The sequence below is a fragment of the Rhynchophorus ferrugineus genome, unplaced genomic scaffold, assembly GCF_030347505.1.
Source record: "Rhynchophorus ferrugineus isolate W39M unplaced genomic scaffold, kcgeb_rfMv2 rfM9, whole genome shotgun sequence".
Classification (NCBI taxonomy): Eukaryota; Metazoa; Arthropoda; class Insecta; order Coleoptera; family Curculionidae; genus Rhynchophorus; species Rhynchophorus ferrugineus.
Genome location: NW_027472588.1, coordinates 17,148,409 through 17,164,785, shown reverse-complemented (window position 1 = coordinate 17,164,785; position 16,377 = coordinate 17,148,409). Strand labels below are relative to the sequence as shown.

General features: G+C 31.8%; 1 protein-coding gene across 4 annotated transcripts in view; it reads left to right on the top strand.

Moving 5' to 3' along the window:
* jbug (filamin-type immunoglobulin domains fbug) overlaps nt 1-16,377 on the top strand; it is a 112,553-nt gene that overhangs the window by 31,819 nt on the left and 64,357 nt on the right. For 3 of the 4 annotated variants that reach the window (XM_076414311.1, XM_076414312.1, XM_076414313.1), the window contains 4 exons: nt 5,736-5,978; nt 7,851-8,074; nt 9,619-9,760; nt 11,702-11,865. In XM_076414311.1, coding sequence (XP_076270426.1) covers nt 5,736-5,978; nt 7,851-8,074; nt 9,619-9,760; nt 11,702-11,865 — 773 coding nt within the window. Of the gene's footprint in view, nt 1-5,735; nt 5,979-7,850; nt 8,075-9,618; nt 9,761-11,701; nt 11,866-14,882; nt 15,037-16,377 lie in introns of those variants that run through there. The other variant, XM_076414314.1, reaches the window with a different exon arrangement.

The following is a 16,377-nucleotide window of genomic DNA, read 5'->3' as shown; positions in this document are numbered from 1 at the left end:
ATTATAACAGTTGAAAATATTTAAAAAAAATTAACTTGAGTCAGCACAGAAATATTAGGTTAACTTGTGATAAACTTATATTTTTCAAACATACGTATAACTTTTAACATCTGGCAACATTGCAAATTAAAATCCTTGTGCGAATATCAGGGTTATCCAGGACTATACACTTGTCCTAAATCGATCATGATTGGTTTGAAGTTTGAAAGCAAATTGCGTTAGTTAATTCGTTAAAATTCGTATTCATGCAAATTCATGTTTGGAAGTAACTGTGTAACATGCAATCATAATAGCCACGTGATATTTTTATAATTATTATGTTCTCCACATTTTTTTTACTTATTATATAATAAAAATACTTAAATTTTGTATACCTTTTACTGTTTCTCTTTATAAATAATATAAATATATGGTGAGTTTATATTGATATTCATAGGTTAAGTTTGCCTTCATATTGTTTTTTTAGATAGCAGAAATATGCGATTTTCTAAAATTATAAACTTGGTAGAAGACAAAATAAAATAATAAGTGAGAATATTATACACAAAAATACTTGAGATTACAATATCTAATATGTGGGATTAATATAAAAATTGCTTGAAATTTATAGCGAAGGTAAAATACTTAAATTGTTACACTCAATATGTTTAATACAAATAGTGATCGCCCTGTGTTCGAAATTCGACCACATTTATTGATGCACGTCGCTCTACTGTTTCATTGAAACATATTAGAAATTGAAACTAGTCATTATGTGTTTTGCCTGTTGTTTAATACTACTTCTTCTGTATCATAGCAACCTACATCTGATCTTCTAAAATACATAAATATACAAAATATTTTTAAAAAAATTACATGAATTAATGACACTTACAAATTACATATTTTATAATTATTATAGAAATACAAAGTCAGTAGCTTAATCTGAATTCACGAACTTATACCCGAGGAAGTTCAATACATGAGTTATACTGTAAGCAATATTAAAACCTATGATTTATATTATGATAGGTTTTAGTTCGAAATTTGTTAAGATTATATGGAAATAAACAGGGTGTAGGTTACACTGTAATATGAAGAAATATTCCCTTTATTTTGTGTTTATAGATGTAAATATAGTTAACAATATTGCTAGTTTTATTAATTAAGCTGTTTTTTTTTGAAATTGATTCATCATAACGTTTCTAGGATAATTAAATTAGTTGAAATTAATTGTTGCCCCTCACAGGTCCACACATTACATTTATATAGAGTTTCGAAATATTACCAATTTTAAAATATTTGAATTCATTCAAGTGTAATTGTTAAATATATTGTTATTCATCGGCATATACATGAATATTAAATAATATACAAGATACGCATATTTAAACACAACAATCCAATACCTGTTATATCTATATCTTTGCTATTCCACCAGTTTCTTTAAAACGCTATTATCAATCACTTTCAAGCATATATTAAAGTTGAATTTCTATTTAAAATGGTCAAGTTATTATGCATCAATAGAAAGAATTCTCGTACTAATCATTCTAGCGACGTCTTCAAAGCATATCAGAAAAAATAAATCTCACCAGATTTTCTGTATGAATGGAAAGCATTCGAAATATTCCCATAACTTTTGCATTGTTTATATATAGCGAGGAGAGAGCATTCTTAAAACAACACATTTTAATTAATATGTGATGTTATGATGCCTTGTTTAATATTTTTAATCAATTAACATAAAGTCTGATATATAATTTATACTTAATGTTGGTCTGAAATGGAAGGCACTAGTTATAAGGAAGTATAAGAATGTATTTTTGGAGAGCATGTTGATATATCGACAGCGCGTTAAAAACAAAGATTCAAGAAGATCGTCTTTGCTACATTCGTTTTTTACTCTCTAAAAAAAGAAGGCTTCATGGAATATTGTATGATGTTTGTCCATGAATGCTTAAGTCAATGGCCGTGTTATACTTGTTTGAACGTTCAGTTTGGTTTCATTGTTTTTTTCCATTTTAGGACGTGTTAAATTATTTATAAAAAACCAGACTTCAAATTTGGATTTCTTGTTTTAGTCCAGTTTTTGGAATAATAGCGGTTATTGAAAAGGCGTTTGAATAAAAAATACCGCACTGAAATATTTCTGGACGTCTTACAGGCATTTAACGGGATATGGAATTTAGGACTAATTCACAAGATAATCAAGTTGTTGCCATGGGGCACACAAATCGCAGTTGTATCGCATGAAGCTGTATTCTCAACATTTGAATCTCTTTCGGCTGAAGTCCTGCAGAGTATTGTCTTGGGGTCATTATTGTATCTTCTCTACATTACTGATATCCTAACAATTATAAGAAGATAAGAAACAGTACTTAGAACATTTACATACTATACAGTCATTATGATAACAACAGAGTAATGACGTGTTCGAAGAGACGGCCAGTGAAACGAAACTAAAGTGCAACATCTGTGTCACAAATGCGGCGTTAAAAAAAAGTCTAACAATAACATTTTAAAGACTGGTGAAAAAGTTAAGGTGCGATTGGAAAAAAGGTCAGTACAGTAGAAAATAAATGCAAAATGGCATAAAACGTTAAGGATCGAAAACTCAACATGTGGACCACAAATGCAACGTAGGATAATTTGGAATATAAAAATAACAGTATTATTTCAACAATACGTACAAAAATATGGAGAAGAACACTGCACAAAAACAGATAAAATGGAAATATCGACATCAGGCGTATCACATATTGCAGTTTCGAATTTAGAGAACACAACTAGAATCCAGAACGAACAGGCACTCTACAAAGCGTGGATGAACGAAAAGTCGGCGCGGAAGAATCTCGAAATTGCATTAACCAATATACAAGAACAAATAAATGCCCTCCAGCTACAACTAAATAAGCAAAGCTCTGAGGGCAAGGACAAAACAACGATAAACCACCATGCCAACAAAAGCAGTCCAGTTGTTACAGATGAAAAAGAATTGCAGAAAGAAGTAGGCTGGATAACGGTTAAATATAAAAAAAGAAAAGCAAATAATTCCCCAGGATCTTCACCACAGCAAATAAAAATAAAAAAAATAATGAACAAAATAAAGAAATTAGAATGCCCAGGCCACTCCCAATTATCTTAAGCAATGTTACCGATTTTGATTTGCTTTACGAAATACTGAGGTCCAGTTATATAGTATTCAAAGCAACGGTACTAAACAATGGGCAAATAAAACTGAACGCCGAATGTCGTACAACATTCGCAAAAGTTATAGATTGTTTAGGGTTGCTGAAATTGCAATGGCACTCTTATGAAGACAAACAAACCAGAGACACCAAGGTTATGGCAAGGGGGCTTCCATCAACAGCTAAAAGTAAAAACAATATCGCAGAATTAAACCAAGATGGGCTTAAATGCTTAAATGCGACAAATATTTTAAAAACGACAAGACCAAAAATAACAAAGGAGAAATTTTAGTCCACAAGAAGCCATTACCTCTATTTATATGAGCCTTTGAACATGATACCGACACAAAAGCCATTTTTGGTACTAAAAGAATTTTAGGAGTCGAAATAAAAATCGAACCTCTAAAAAATCGAACTTAATACCGCAATACAAAAGATGCCAATTGCATGGACACACACAAAAATTCTGCAGAAGAGATTCTAGATGTGTAAAATGTTCAGGTAAACATATCACCACAGAGTGTAGAAAACCCAAAGAAGCTAGCCGAAATGTGCAAACTGCAATGAAGCGCATCCGGCAAGTTCTAGAGGATGTGTAGTTGCTGAAAAGGAAGTATTAGAGTCAAACAAGAAGAAGCTTACTCTACAATAAGAGAAGCTAAAGCAGGTGTACCATAAGAAACTTTGCTGGAAGGAACATATAAAGAAGAAAAGAAAAGAACTGGAATTGAAAGTTAGGAAAATGTACAGGCTAATTGGAAAAAAATCACAATTATCAGTACATAATAAATTGCTATTATATAAGCAAATACTGAAACCTATATGGACATACGGAGTTCAATTACGGGGATGTTCTGCAAAGAGTAACATAAATAGAATACAAATTTTTCAGAACAGTCCTGAGAGGTATTGTGGGTGCATCCAAATACTATAGGACTTATTACCTACATACACCTTCAGATACCCACAGTCAGTGAAGAAATCAAGAGAATTGCAAGGGGGCAAGAGGAAAGACTCTATACGAATATTGAAATATTGCAACTTTTGAATACCACCAGAACAGGACATCGACTCAAAAGTATCAAACTATCTGATCTTGTGTAGTGGTGTGTAGTGAGGTGTTTATATTAAAAAATTTAGCAGTAACATAGTATGAACATTATTGAAACTCATCAGAGACTGAGATAGGGGCGATGAGTCCTCTTAGTAATATACCTAGATTTAAGCTATGATAAAGACAAATTGTAGGTTAGACGGAAACGACTAGTAACAATGTATTAATTAAATAATAATTATGATAAAAGTACAAAGTGTTGGTTAAACATAGCCACAAATAGTCTAGAAGCTGAAAAATATAACATAATTACTATCCTTCAATTTTGCGTTGCAGCGAAATGACAAAAACTTAATTATATCATTTGCGAAATATCCAAAGCCTCAAGAAAAAGCAGTAAAACACCTCGTCATCCATTTGGGTGGTAGGCTAAATTGAAAACATTGCGTTAGACAAAAAGTAAATCAGATTAGTCTGAAAATCAAAGAACTGTACTGGTTATCATTCGATTCCAAAACCTATTTGAACATTGGACCCCGAAATCAAATGCATTTAAAAAGTGATCCCAGATTTCATTTGAAATAACGAAATCCAGTATTAAATAATAGCAAGTGGACACTGGATACTTGACATAAGATGTATTTCCCCCTGGTACTAATATCCATGTAGTCAGGTAGTTGAGGTTACATAATATTGGAAACCAAATGAAACTTTATACTTGGGTTCCACATGGATTAACTGAGTTTCAATTTGTGAATCGCTGTTGGAATTAAACAAACTTGAACCATTTTTGGAATGAATCCTTACGGGCGTTCAAAATTAAATTATGGACGTCAATAATATGAAAAGAAGATCGTGTCGCAGCCTGAGGAAGCTTTACAAACTGTTGCAAAGTTCACATTGGACAACTAATGCTACTGAACCACAATATTGATCAGTGGGAAAGACGATAAATCTTCTATCACGACAACGCTTGATCACATGTTTAATGAGCCAGCGAAAATTGAGAGAGATTGGGTGGAAAGATTTAACGTACTCACCGTATAATTAAGATTTTTCCGCGTCCGAATAAGTCGCTTAACAACGTAAAGCTGACTTCAACAAAGACTTGTGGAAGTCACTCGGTTCAGTTCTTCGCAAAAAACTCTCTGGATCTCTGCCGTAATAGTGATAATCAATTAAAACGGTATAATATCATTAATTATATAATTGCTTGGGATGTGTATCAATAAATTTGTTTTGAAATATCGACATGCTAATAGGTACCTGATATTCTCTTTCCTGACTAAAACTCTAAAGACATGAAGATCGTAATCCAGTACCAGAGAACATTTTTTTTTGAAAATCTATTAGTCTATCTTTATTTTATATTTTCAGTTTGGATTTTGTATATTATGAAACACGATATCTATATGTATATATGTGCTATATCATTATTAATTAACGAAAACATGAAAAAATCCGAAAATGCTTTTTCACAGCTCACTAGACTAAACAATTGTATGTTGTAGGTAATTTAGACATTGTTAATGGAAACTTGAAGCTGATATTGGGTCTAATCTGGTCCCTGATCGTCCGATATCAAATCGGTCGATCAAAATTCCCCCCGAGGAAGCTGATGCTCGCCTGGTTGCAAGGAGTCCTGCCGGAATGCAAGGTATCCAATCTCACCACCGACTGGAACTCTGGCGTACTGCTTTCTGCCCTGATCGATTATTGCAAGCCGGGATTGTTCCCGAATTGGCGACGATTAGGTAAGTAAAGTTATTTGGTTTAGTTAGAGATAAAATATGCTGAATATGCGAAAAATTAATATCCCACATAGAAACATTTTTATAGTTAATCTATTATAATAAGCTACTTATATATAGTTTATTCAATAAAACAACCATTGTATGTCATCAAAATTTATGTCAGTATGTCACAATGTTGCCGCATTAACTCAACATTTTGGTTTACAACGTTTCCAGTTTACAATCTTTAACTATTATCACTAACGTTTTGAAGAATTTTGCAGATATTTGACAACAGGGTCATATCACATCAGATATTATTATGAATCTTTTTAACTATGGTAAAATGAAAAGAAAAAGACTTTAGAACGAAATTTACGCTTTTACAAAGTGCGTTTGGTAGTATATTTGACGTCTATGTCGTGCGTTTGTTGTTTTATTAGAATGACAATATACTATTTCTACTATATTTTGTCTTGCATTGATAGTTAATATGGCATCCATTTAGTTTTTACTATGTTCATCACATTTCAAATTTTGTATGGTTTTGGAAGTATCGAGGGTTTGTACTTATTTAAAGTAGTTCTTCTAGGGATACAATTTCCTGAATATATGCCCGGTTTCTACGTATTTCTTCGATGTTTCTTTGTTGTAGGTTGTTGTTGTTTGTTGTAGACTTGCAATTATTTTAGATTAATTCACAAAAGTTGCAAGTTCACGTGCATGAAGAAACAATATCAAACGTCCCATATGTTATAGTAGAATTTAATCGGCTACAATTGATTCGATGACTAAATGCATGTATGAATATATGAATTTCACAATATGTAGAATCGGTATTTGGTGATTAATATTTGATTAAATGAATTAAATGTAAGAGTTGTGCGTTTGAACTTGATGTAATTTTTTTGAGATTTAAAACTATTGTCATATTACTGCATAAATGATCGAGTAGTAGAAAGAAGATTTTACAAGGACAAGCGTTTGGGATGAAAATCTAATCCCTTCAATTTTCATGAATTAGTAAATATCAGAAATACTCTCTATTTTTTAAGGTTCTATCGTTTCTACAGCTTTTTCGTACATGGCAATATTATATCAAAAGAACAATGTTGGTTTGTCAGCGGTTTTGTTATTTATCCATTATCGAATTTTTTCAATATTCTGAAACAGTGTGACTTACCTGCTGAATCGATCTGAATGAGTAATATCAGTAACAATCAGAAGGTGTTAGGTATAATGAGTACGCTGGGAATTACGGGTCTGTTTTGCAACAATAAGTCGTCCAATTTGTTCAATTAACTTCGGTAAACAACTGCAGTAACAGTTACATTTTGATCTTAGCGACTCAAAATATACTACACTTTACTGAACCTATCGTATGAACAGCAATACTTTAGCAATGAGTATTTCGCTTTGGTGTCGATGAGGACAATCCTTCTGGCTTAATCCACAACTTATTGCGCTTGGAATTGTTACATTACACTACAAAAATATTTTTTTTTGCTTGGCAAGCAATCTCATTGCTTGATTGTTGCGCTGCTGAAACTGATTGTGGAAATCTTCAGTCAAACTGGTGTAGTAGCAATCTTTTTGGGATTTTCCCAAATCAATCAAAAACTAAGCAATCTGAATTATTTTGAGTGATAGAGCTGGGATTTCGTCCAGAGTCTTGTAATTACAACAGTTCTTTACATGAATACTTTGTATTTTCATCAATATATATTGTTGATCAAAATACATGCGACCATCTGATATTTTTTATCATTGTTTCATTAGTACACATCAAATTGTTCAACGTATGTATGATAGTCTTGTCTTGTTGATATTGCAGTTGGATCTATATTTTAGTAAAGTGAGTGTTTATACTAATATATAATTTTTAAATTTTAGATAAATCTAATGGAATAGAGAACTGCCGTCGTGCCATGGACATAGCTCAGAAAGATTTGGGAATACCGGCCGTTTTGGAACCAGAATATTTGGCTTCTCCATGGTTGGATGAGTTGTCTGGTATGACCTATTTGTCATACTTCATGAAGCCAGGATCGCCAGGTTTCCATGCCACATTAAGATGGGTGAACTCTCGACTTGAGAGGCCAGTTCAAAACTTTACTGTAAGTAAAAATTAGTCACAACCTTCTTGTATATATGTTTAGATATGTTTTTTTTAAATATGTGCATTGTATTATTTATTATACTATTAAACAATTAAATATTAAATAGTTTGGTTTACAATATATATCAATATTAATCATTTTAAAATTTTCTCAATTTATGTTTTCAAACTGATATTAAATATCATATCCAAGAGTATGTCATTCTGTATACCTCTCCTCTAGGTACATTTTATCATCATCATTATCATGGCCGCCGCTCGAGGAGGGTGTTTTAACTTCTTAACTTCTTAACTAATACGCTGCTCTTGGTGCCTCAGGATTTCGAATATTTTTCACTAAACCTCGCCACTGTTGGCAACCAGTAGCTATTCTGGTTTCTGACAATGTAAGTTAGTTGAATGTACAAGGATCTATTAGTCGCACGATATAACATGGATAGATTTATAATGTACCTGTATAATTGGCGTTCTGTTACCTGGCGAGGAAGTTATACTTCGTATTATTTTTTCTGGTCGAAGAGTATAGTTTTTTTATGTGAACTAGAAATATTCGATATTTTTCTATATTCTTCGAAAAATATGAGTGTAATCCTATGAACTATTTTATTCATTATTCAGGAGTGTTGCTTTGTTTTATATTTTAAGCCCGGATACTATAAATTATCAACATTTTTTATCTTATAGCATCAGACTATTTTTATTAATGATATTTTATAACACTGCGATTTTCTTCTTTAATATATGCACTGGAACTAATTTTTTTCAGTATATGTCTCATGTGTATTTCCCATTATCCTTACCTTTAACTAAATTTGTATGATAATAATTGTTGTTTTATTTACCAAGCATTCGTATTACAATTATTTTTATATCAATTATTATTTCAAGCACTTGAATGTGCCATTATAGTACAGTCATTATAATAGAGGAAGTTTGTTTAATAATAGGATCTTGACATCTTGTTGATTTTTAATGATATAATTTTTAATGTTAAAAAATTATATCTGCTTAGATATTCGATTACGTTAAAACATATCTAGATTCATCTTCATACACAATTAATAAAGTGCATGAATTAATATCAATAAAAAACTAGCAAAAAATCCTGAGAGTTAAAATTAGCAAAATCATAAGTGCATAAAAATTTAACAGTTTCTAAGAAAGAATACCCACTATGTGTAATATAAGAAGAAAATTAGAAATCGTCTTTGCAATTTCAAGAAAAGATGCGATACCAGAATGGTAACTTAATTGATGACAATTTGTTACAGACTTCAAAAGGAATACTAGATATGTTAGATACAAACGACTAAGTTAAAAAGAAAAAGATAGTAAGAAATAATATTTGGACGACTCTAGTATTGTTTACAAAATCGTCTAAGCACTATCATATACAAAAACTGTTTAAAAAATGTCTTCATCTTGAAGACTTGACAAATATATTTATAACATATATTAAAATATTTATTTAGCGTTTAAGCAATGAACTTTTTTTTCCGTTTTTTACATTTTTACTGTTCCAATAACAATTCTTTGTTTTAGAGCGATTGGAATGATGGTAGAGTAATAAGCGAGATCGTAAGATCGCTCGGAGGATCTGCAGCGCCCCCTGAGAAAATGAGAAGTGATCCGGCATATTGGGAACAGAATCAGAACCAAGCAATTGATGCGGCAAAACGATTGGGTAACTTTCCGTAGATTTTGTTACAAAAAGGTCAATTGAAAAGTCCTCGACCTGGCACATAGATGGCGCTACCAGAATTAAATTCTTATATTTCCATAAATTTGACAGCTGTCGAATCATTTGAATGTTGAATTGTTTGTGAATTGTAGCATTTTGAGTGAAGCAACTTTTGTTATTATGAAAAAAATGGATAAAAAGGAATTTCGCGTGTTGATAAAATATTGATTTTTGAAGGGAAAAAATACAGTTGAAGCAAAAACTTGGCTTGATGCCACGTTTCCGGCCTCAATAAAATCAACCATCAAGAATTAGTATGCTAACTTTATACGTGGGGAAATGAGCACCGAAGACGGTGAATGCAGTTGATACCTAAAAAAGGTTGTTACGGACGAAAACATTAAAAAATCCACAAAATGATTTTGAATGACCGTAAATTAAAATTGAAAGAAATACAGACACTCTAAAGATATCAAGTGAACGTGTTCATTATATCATTCACGAATATTTGGGTATGAGAAAGCTCTGTGTAAAGTGGGTGTTGCGCGAGCTCAGTTTTAACCAAAAACAACGACAAGTTGATGATTCGGAGCAGTGTTTGAAGATCATCAGGCGTAATAAACCTGAGTTTTTGCGCCGATATGTGACAATGGATGAAACATGTCTCCATCATTTCACTCCGAAGTCCACTCGACAGTCATCCGAGTGGACTGCACATAAACCCGCTCCAAAGCGTGGGAAAACGCAACAGTCGGCTGGAAGGTTATGGCGTATTTATTTTGTCGTAAAAACGACCGCATTTGAAGAAAAATAAAGTGCTGATTGACCAAGGCAATGCATCGTGTCACAAGTCAGTGAGAACAATGGCAAAAATCCATGAATTGGGCTTCGAACTGCTTCTTCATTCACCGTATTCTCTAGATCTGGACCCCAGCGATTATTTCCTGTTCTCAGATCTCAAAAGAATGCATATTTTGAAGCAAAGGATAAATCGTACTACAAAAATGATATCGAAAAGTTGGATCGTCGCTATAATCAGTGTATCACCCTTGAAGGGCATTATGTTGAATTAAAAAAACTAATTTTGCCAAAAAATGTGCCAATTATTATTGTAGGCCGGTCCACTTTTCATTTGACCTGTTTTGTATTAATCAATATATTAACTGTTGCGCTGTTTGCGGGTTTGAATCTTGCTTAAGCATGATCGTAAATTTATGTTTGTGATTGATCGTCAATGATCCCAGTCGTGCTAGTAACCAGGCTGGATAAGTCCGGATCTTCTAGGATGGTTTTCTAAGTTGGTTACTCGCCGGTCGGTAGGATTAATGCCAAGGACCGTGGTTCCAAGCCCACGTTAAACTGTAGGTCCAGTCCAGATAAACCCTTAGTTGCCAAAAAGTGACATATTATATAAATTTTTAATAATTACAAAATTATATAATTTTTTTTCATATGTACAATGTTATTTATTAATTATTACTTTGTCTGAGAACAAAGTTGGCTCAAATATGCCCTGAAGCACACTTATGTACACTGTGACCACAACAATCCTTAAAAATTATCCTTTTAATGAAAGCTTTTAATTTTTTTTTGTTGAAATTTCGTAAATTTACAACTATTTTTTGACGGAAATTTAACGTTGACCAACTTATTATTGTTCTTACCCTGCAATCACATTTTCCCCGCATAGATGGATTGGCTAAACAACCGTTGGATTAAAATCTTAATTGTAACATTTCCGCTGTTCCTCATGTACCATCTTAAAAAAGCAAAAACTCCTTCAGTTTGTCCGATTTGGCTTATTTGACCATTTATTCTTCTCAAGAACTTAAACTTCTATATTTGCAGTGGATGCCTTGGGAAAACCCCACAACATAATTTTATAATCTGTTATTAATTTATTAATAATTATTATTAAGTATATAAATTGGTATATCTTTTTAGGTGTACAGCCTATACTTTCAGCTAAAGATATGATTGATAAGAACGTGGAACATTTAGGAGTCATGGCGTATGCAGCACATTTCCAATGGATACCAGAAAGACCACCTATTCATGACTTGATGAATGTTACGTTAAATTCTACTTCGGGTCGTGTTGGAGAACCAGTAAGTTTGATATTTTCATTATGTCAATATTATCATTTCATCAATATCATCAACAACACTTATTTTATTAATCTTTCACTAATTTTTTTTTATATTATCTTCTGTATGCCTCTATTAAATCATATTAGGAAGTAATTTGTTCGTAACACGATAATACCAAATATCACTATATTATAGATGAATAAAGTAGTTATATTACGTTTTAACCAATATGCTGCTATTGGTGCCGCGTGACTCCGGCCATTCTTCCCTAAATCTCGCCATAGTTGACAGCTGTTATGGTCTCGGACAATGTTAGTATCCTATTTTTTCAGATAGTTCTCCATTATCTTGGTCGTGGATTTCTTTCGGAGCTGGACGCTATATCTTCCGTCTAAAAGGTCAACTTCGGCACAGAAGTCTGTAAGGAATTCGTTCAATTTTCATTCGACAGATATGTCTAGACTATTGTAATCTGCGTCTCTAAATTTGTCGACTGATTGAAACGTTGATTGTTCTGAATTCTAGGTCATGTGGGTATTTCTGCAAATTGATTTAACTAAAGTAGACACTCTGGCTAAAGAGGTGATATAAGCTATAACTTGAGATGTTGAGATGATAGAAATCTGTGGCAGTTATCGTAAATTATTCATAATTAATAATACAACTTCAAACACTAATTAATGACATGTGTGCTACTTTTCTACTTTTTTAGTAAAGTGATAATTCCGTCGTTGTAGAATCTTAGATTTCTGTGTGAAAACATCAGCAACTAACAGGTTTATACTGTCAAGAGGATTCTGCGGAGACTGGAGCAAACGGTAGTCAGATGGGTGTATGGATCAATTTTTGTCGGGTGACTGAAGATGTGTATGAGTTGGCGGTGTGGTGATGGAAGACAATGTTTTTCGCATGGATCACGACTGGGTGATATTTTTTAATTACCTGTTAGAATTGCATTATTTGTTGGTAGTAGAGTTGAATGTGTGTTTTGGGTCGTCAAGCTCTTTATAAACAATTCCTTTGCACTCTCACCAAACACTTTCTCTTTTCTCCGTAATCTTTCGTTCCAAAATTGTGTTATACTTTGATATATTTAACAATCTGCCAAAAGGTCAATAAGTATCTTCTGGAACTTCCATTATATAAGTAACACATAGAAGAGTTCTTCAGTGAGTAATTGCTTGTTCAGTTTTATATTATAGAACTTAATCTAATGACTATTCAGTTTTATTGTAAAGACTGTTCTTGTTTATTGTACGGACCATTCTATTTTATTATAAAAATTGTTAATCAGATGGGATGGTAGTCTACGTTTTACACTACGAATTTCACTGACACTGGGCACATTTAATTATTTGGCAAGTGCGTTGAGGTGCACTAAAATGTTCAGAGCACTTTACACTGTTACTTTGGATCACATCAATTTTGAATTAATTTATTAGGAACGTAACGTTTTGGAACCTCTGAAGGATGGTTATATTCGATTCACTATTAGTAATACACATCTCGATACCATATGCCCAAGAAGGCCTAAGAATTAACTTTTAAACCAATATCTTATTGTCTAATAATAAATTCGATTTATATCAATACATTAATAAATTTAATTTAAGCTCAAGTTGTTAATATATGCTGCTTCCAAGTTAAACGTTGATAAAACTGCAGTTCCAAATGCATATTTAACATTCTCTTGCTTGGAGTTCATAATTATTAATATTTACTGGGAGGTAGGTCCTTTTACAGGGTGAGCATCAGTCCTGAGTAGATTTTATCTCATTTGAATTAATATTCCATTTTTCCTACGACAATTCGTTTTTCTTGAGATGAAGTTCTAGGTGGGTAGATCAGCTTTTTACAAGATGTGTAGTAATGGGTTAAGAGCAATACCCTGAAGAGCATTATATTATATGTGATGCCGTTAACTATATTCGTCACCCTGTTTCTCAATAAACTGCCTATGTGTGAAGTACGATTTTGCTAGCTGGAAGTGCGGGTGAAACAGAAGATTTCTCAGTTTAACTGGCAGTCCAGTGTACTATAACCTATCAAAAGTTTGAGATATATCGATAGCAGCCGAGAGATTTATTTACTTGGTCAATCATTTTGTGACATTATTCTATTATCCCGTGTTTGTCACAGAAACTGTAAAAAAATGATGCTCTGGAATAATTTTTTTTCTGCTGAGATTGAGCCTCTTGGCTTTGATTGAACACTAGGAGGATATACCTACTGATTTTTTCCCTGATTTGATATTTATAATGATTTGATTTCCTTTCGTTGCAGCGATTTATAAATGGAAATTTGGACCATTACATTTTCAAGTCTAATTCATGAGGAATCCAACATGAAGTATCGAGCTTCTTTTAATATGCAGCCTTATGTAAATTCTTCAAAATTGTTTTACTGTCAATATTTAGTTACGCAGCGATGTTACTAAATAAAATATAATAGTCTACGTGGATATGTTTAAGAATATCAGTCATTTTTGACGATTGGCCAGTCAGTACGAGACAAAAAATAAATCAATTATGACACTGGAGGCCAGTTGAGCATTAATTTTTTTTTTACATAGGTGTTGTATTTTTTATATTTTAGGTAAAAAAATAATATAAGGGGAAAATGATCTTTTGGAAAGTCTATTTTTAAAATGTTATCTTTGCACTAGTAACATATAGCGCTATAGTTATTTTTCTTCCCCTTAAATATATTCTTATAAGTTTGTAATTATAATATTTCTCGATTGATGATTAATTTCACTATCTTAAAGACATGGATCTCTATCACTTTAAAAGGTTTAAATTAATTAGCAGTTCGGTTTTACTCCCAATATTAATTTGAATGATACTAGTTAACAAATATTGTGAATTTGATAATGCAACTGCAAATAATAATTTTTTTGATTTCGTTGCTACGCCACTGGCTGTAATTTTTAAGTATAAACGTCCTAGAATGACAAACGATAATATTATCATTTCGATGCTATAATTTCGCTGTATGCATTACGCATACATACGTTGTTTTGTTGAAAACGATTTAAATTCACCTGTCGTATTTCCTTTCGGATTGGAGATCATTCATTTTTAAATGTGTAGCTTTCAGTAGCCTGACGACATTCAAGATTTACAATTAGTTTATCAGTAATAATGCCGAGTCCGTATCCCTAACATCATTGCTGACGTTTAATTAAAGGTAAACCCTGATAAATATAATTAACTTTTTATACATATTTTGCACTATAAAAAGCTACACATCTAATGTTTTTATAAATATATAGCTAATTATACTTAAATAAAATCCTTCTTTTGTAAATCATAATAATTATATTTATTAAATTACGTTTTTAAGCCTTTATATACCAGAATAATGTATTCCTTCGGGCGTTTTATTATTTGGGATACTAAAGTGATATTTTCAACAAAAAATAATAGAAATACAGCTGATATTCGAGAGTTGATAATATTTTTTGATGAACTAAAATTTAAAAAGGTGGAATTGTCACTTAATTTTGGTGTAGTAATACTACTGTTAACTCATTTTTTATATATTTTATTTTCATAGTTTCATGGGTTGGATTTTTTTACACAAATATGTACTAATATTATTATTAGTTATTATTTTAATGTTTTCAATATTACCAAGTGTTTAAAATATATATTATAATATATATTACTATGAGGAATTAAGGAATAAATATATATTCCCACACATTGGTGTCTCGAGATAGTCTATTCTATAAACTATAAAGTGGTATGAAGACATTGTTTTGACTCACTTAGACTGTTTTTGGGAAGATTATTTTCAATTACACGAAATTACAATTCGTTATAGTTTTATTTTTATTGAGTCCAATTGAATACAATGTAGTAATCTGATCTGATTTGTGCCCTATGCCTTATCTATGTTAAAAATTTAAAAAATAATTAACAAAGAATTAAATAAATACAAAAATATATATATTTTTTTAATATTACTTTGTGATGACGTACGTTTCATCCATATCCTTTCATTGAGCATTAATTAGTAATTTGGGTCAAGTATTTTAACCACAAGTTTCCTTTAAGTATAAACATTTTGTAATTTCTTAATTATGGCTTTGTAGTTGATATCTGTTTATATCAGACATATATAATTAATTTAAATATGCAGGTGCTTATTTTGTCATCGTTTTTTGTTACTCAAATAGGAAGATATATAAACTTGTATTTAAAAATTTTATTTGAAGTCTATGAATATATAGATCTTCTTGTAAGTTTAAGACTTTGTTGTGGCGTATATTGTGAACTTCGAACCTACTTTCTGGAAATAAAAGACCGGAAAGAAAAGTATCGTTCTCCTTGAATAAGATCATATAGGAAGACACGAAAAATAACCATTTAGTATCCAACTTCGAGTCTCATTTCCTCGAGAGCATATGCAACGATCATATCACGTAGTATATACGTATACGTATATCGGTATGATCTGGCTGCTTAATTAACTCACTTCAAGACTCACATTCCAACAGAATGACTTTAAAAGATACTTTAATGC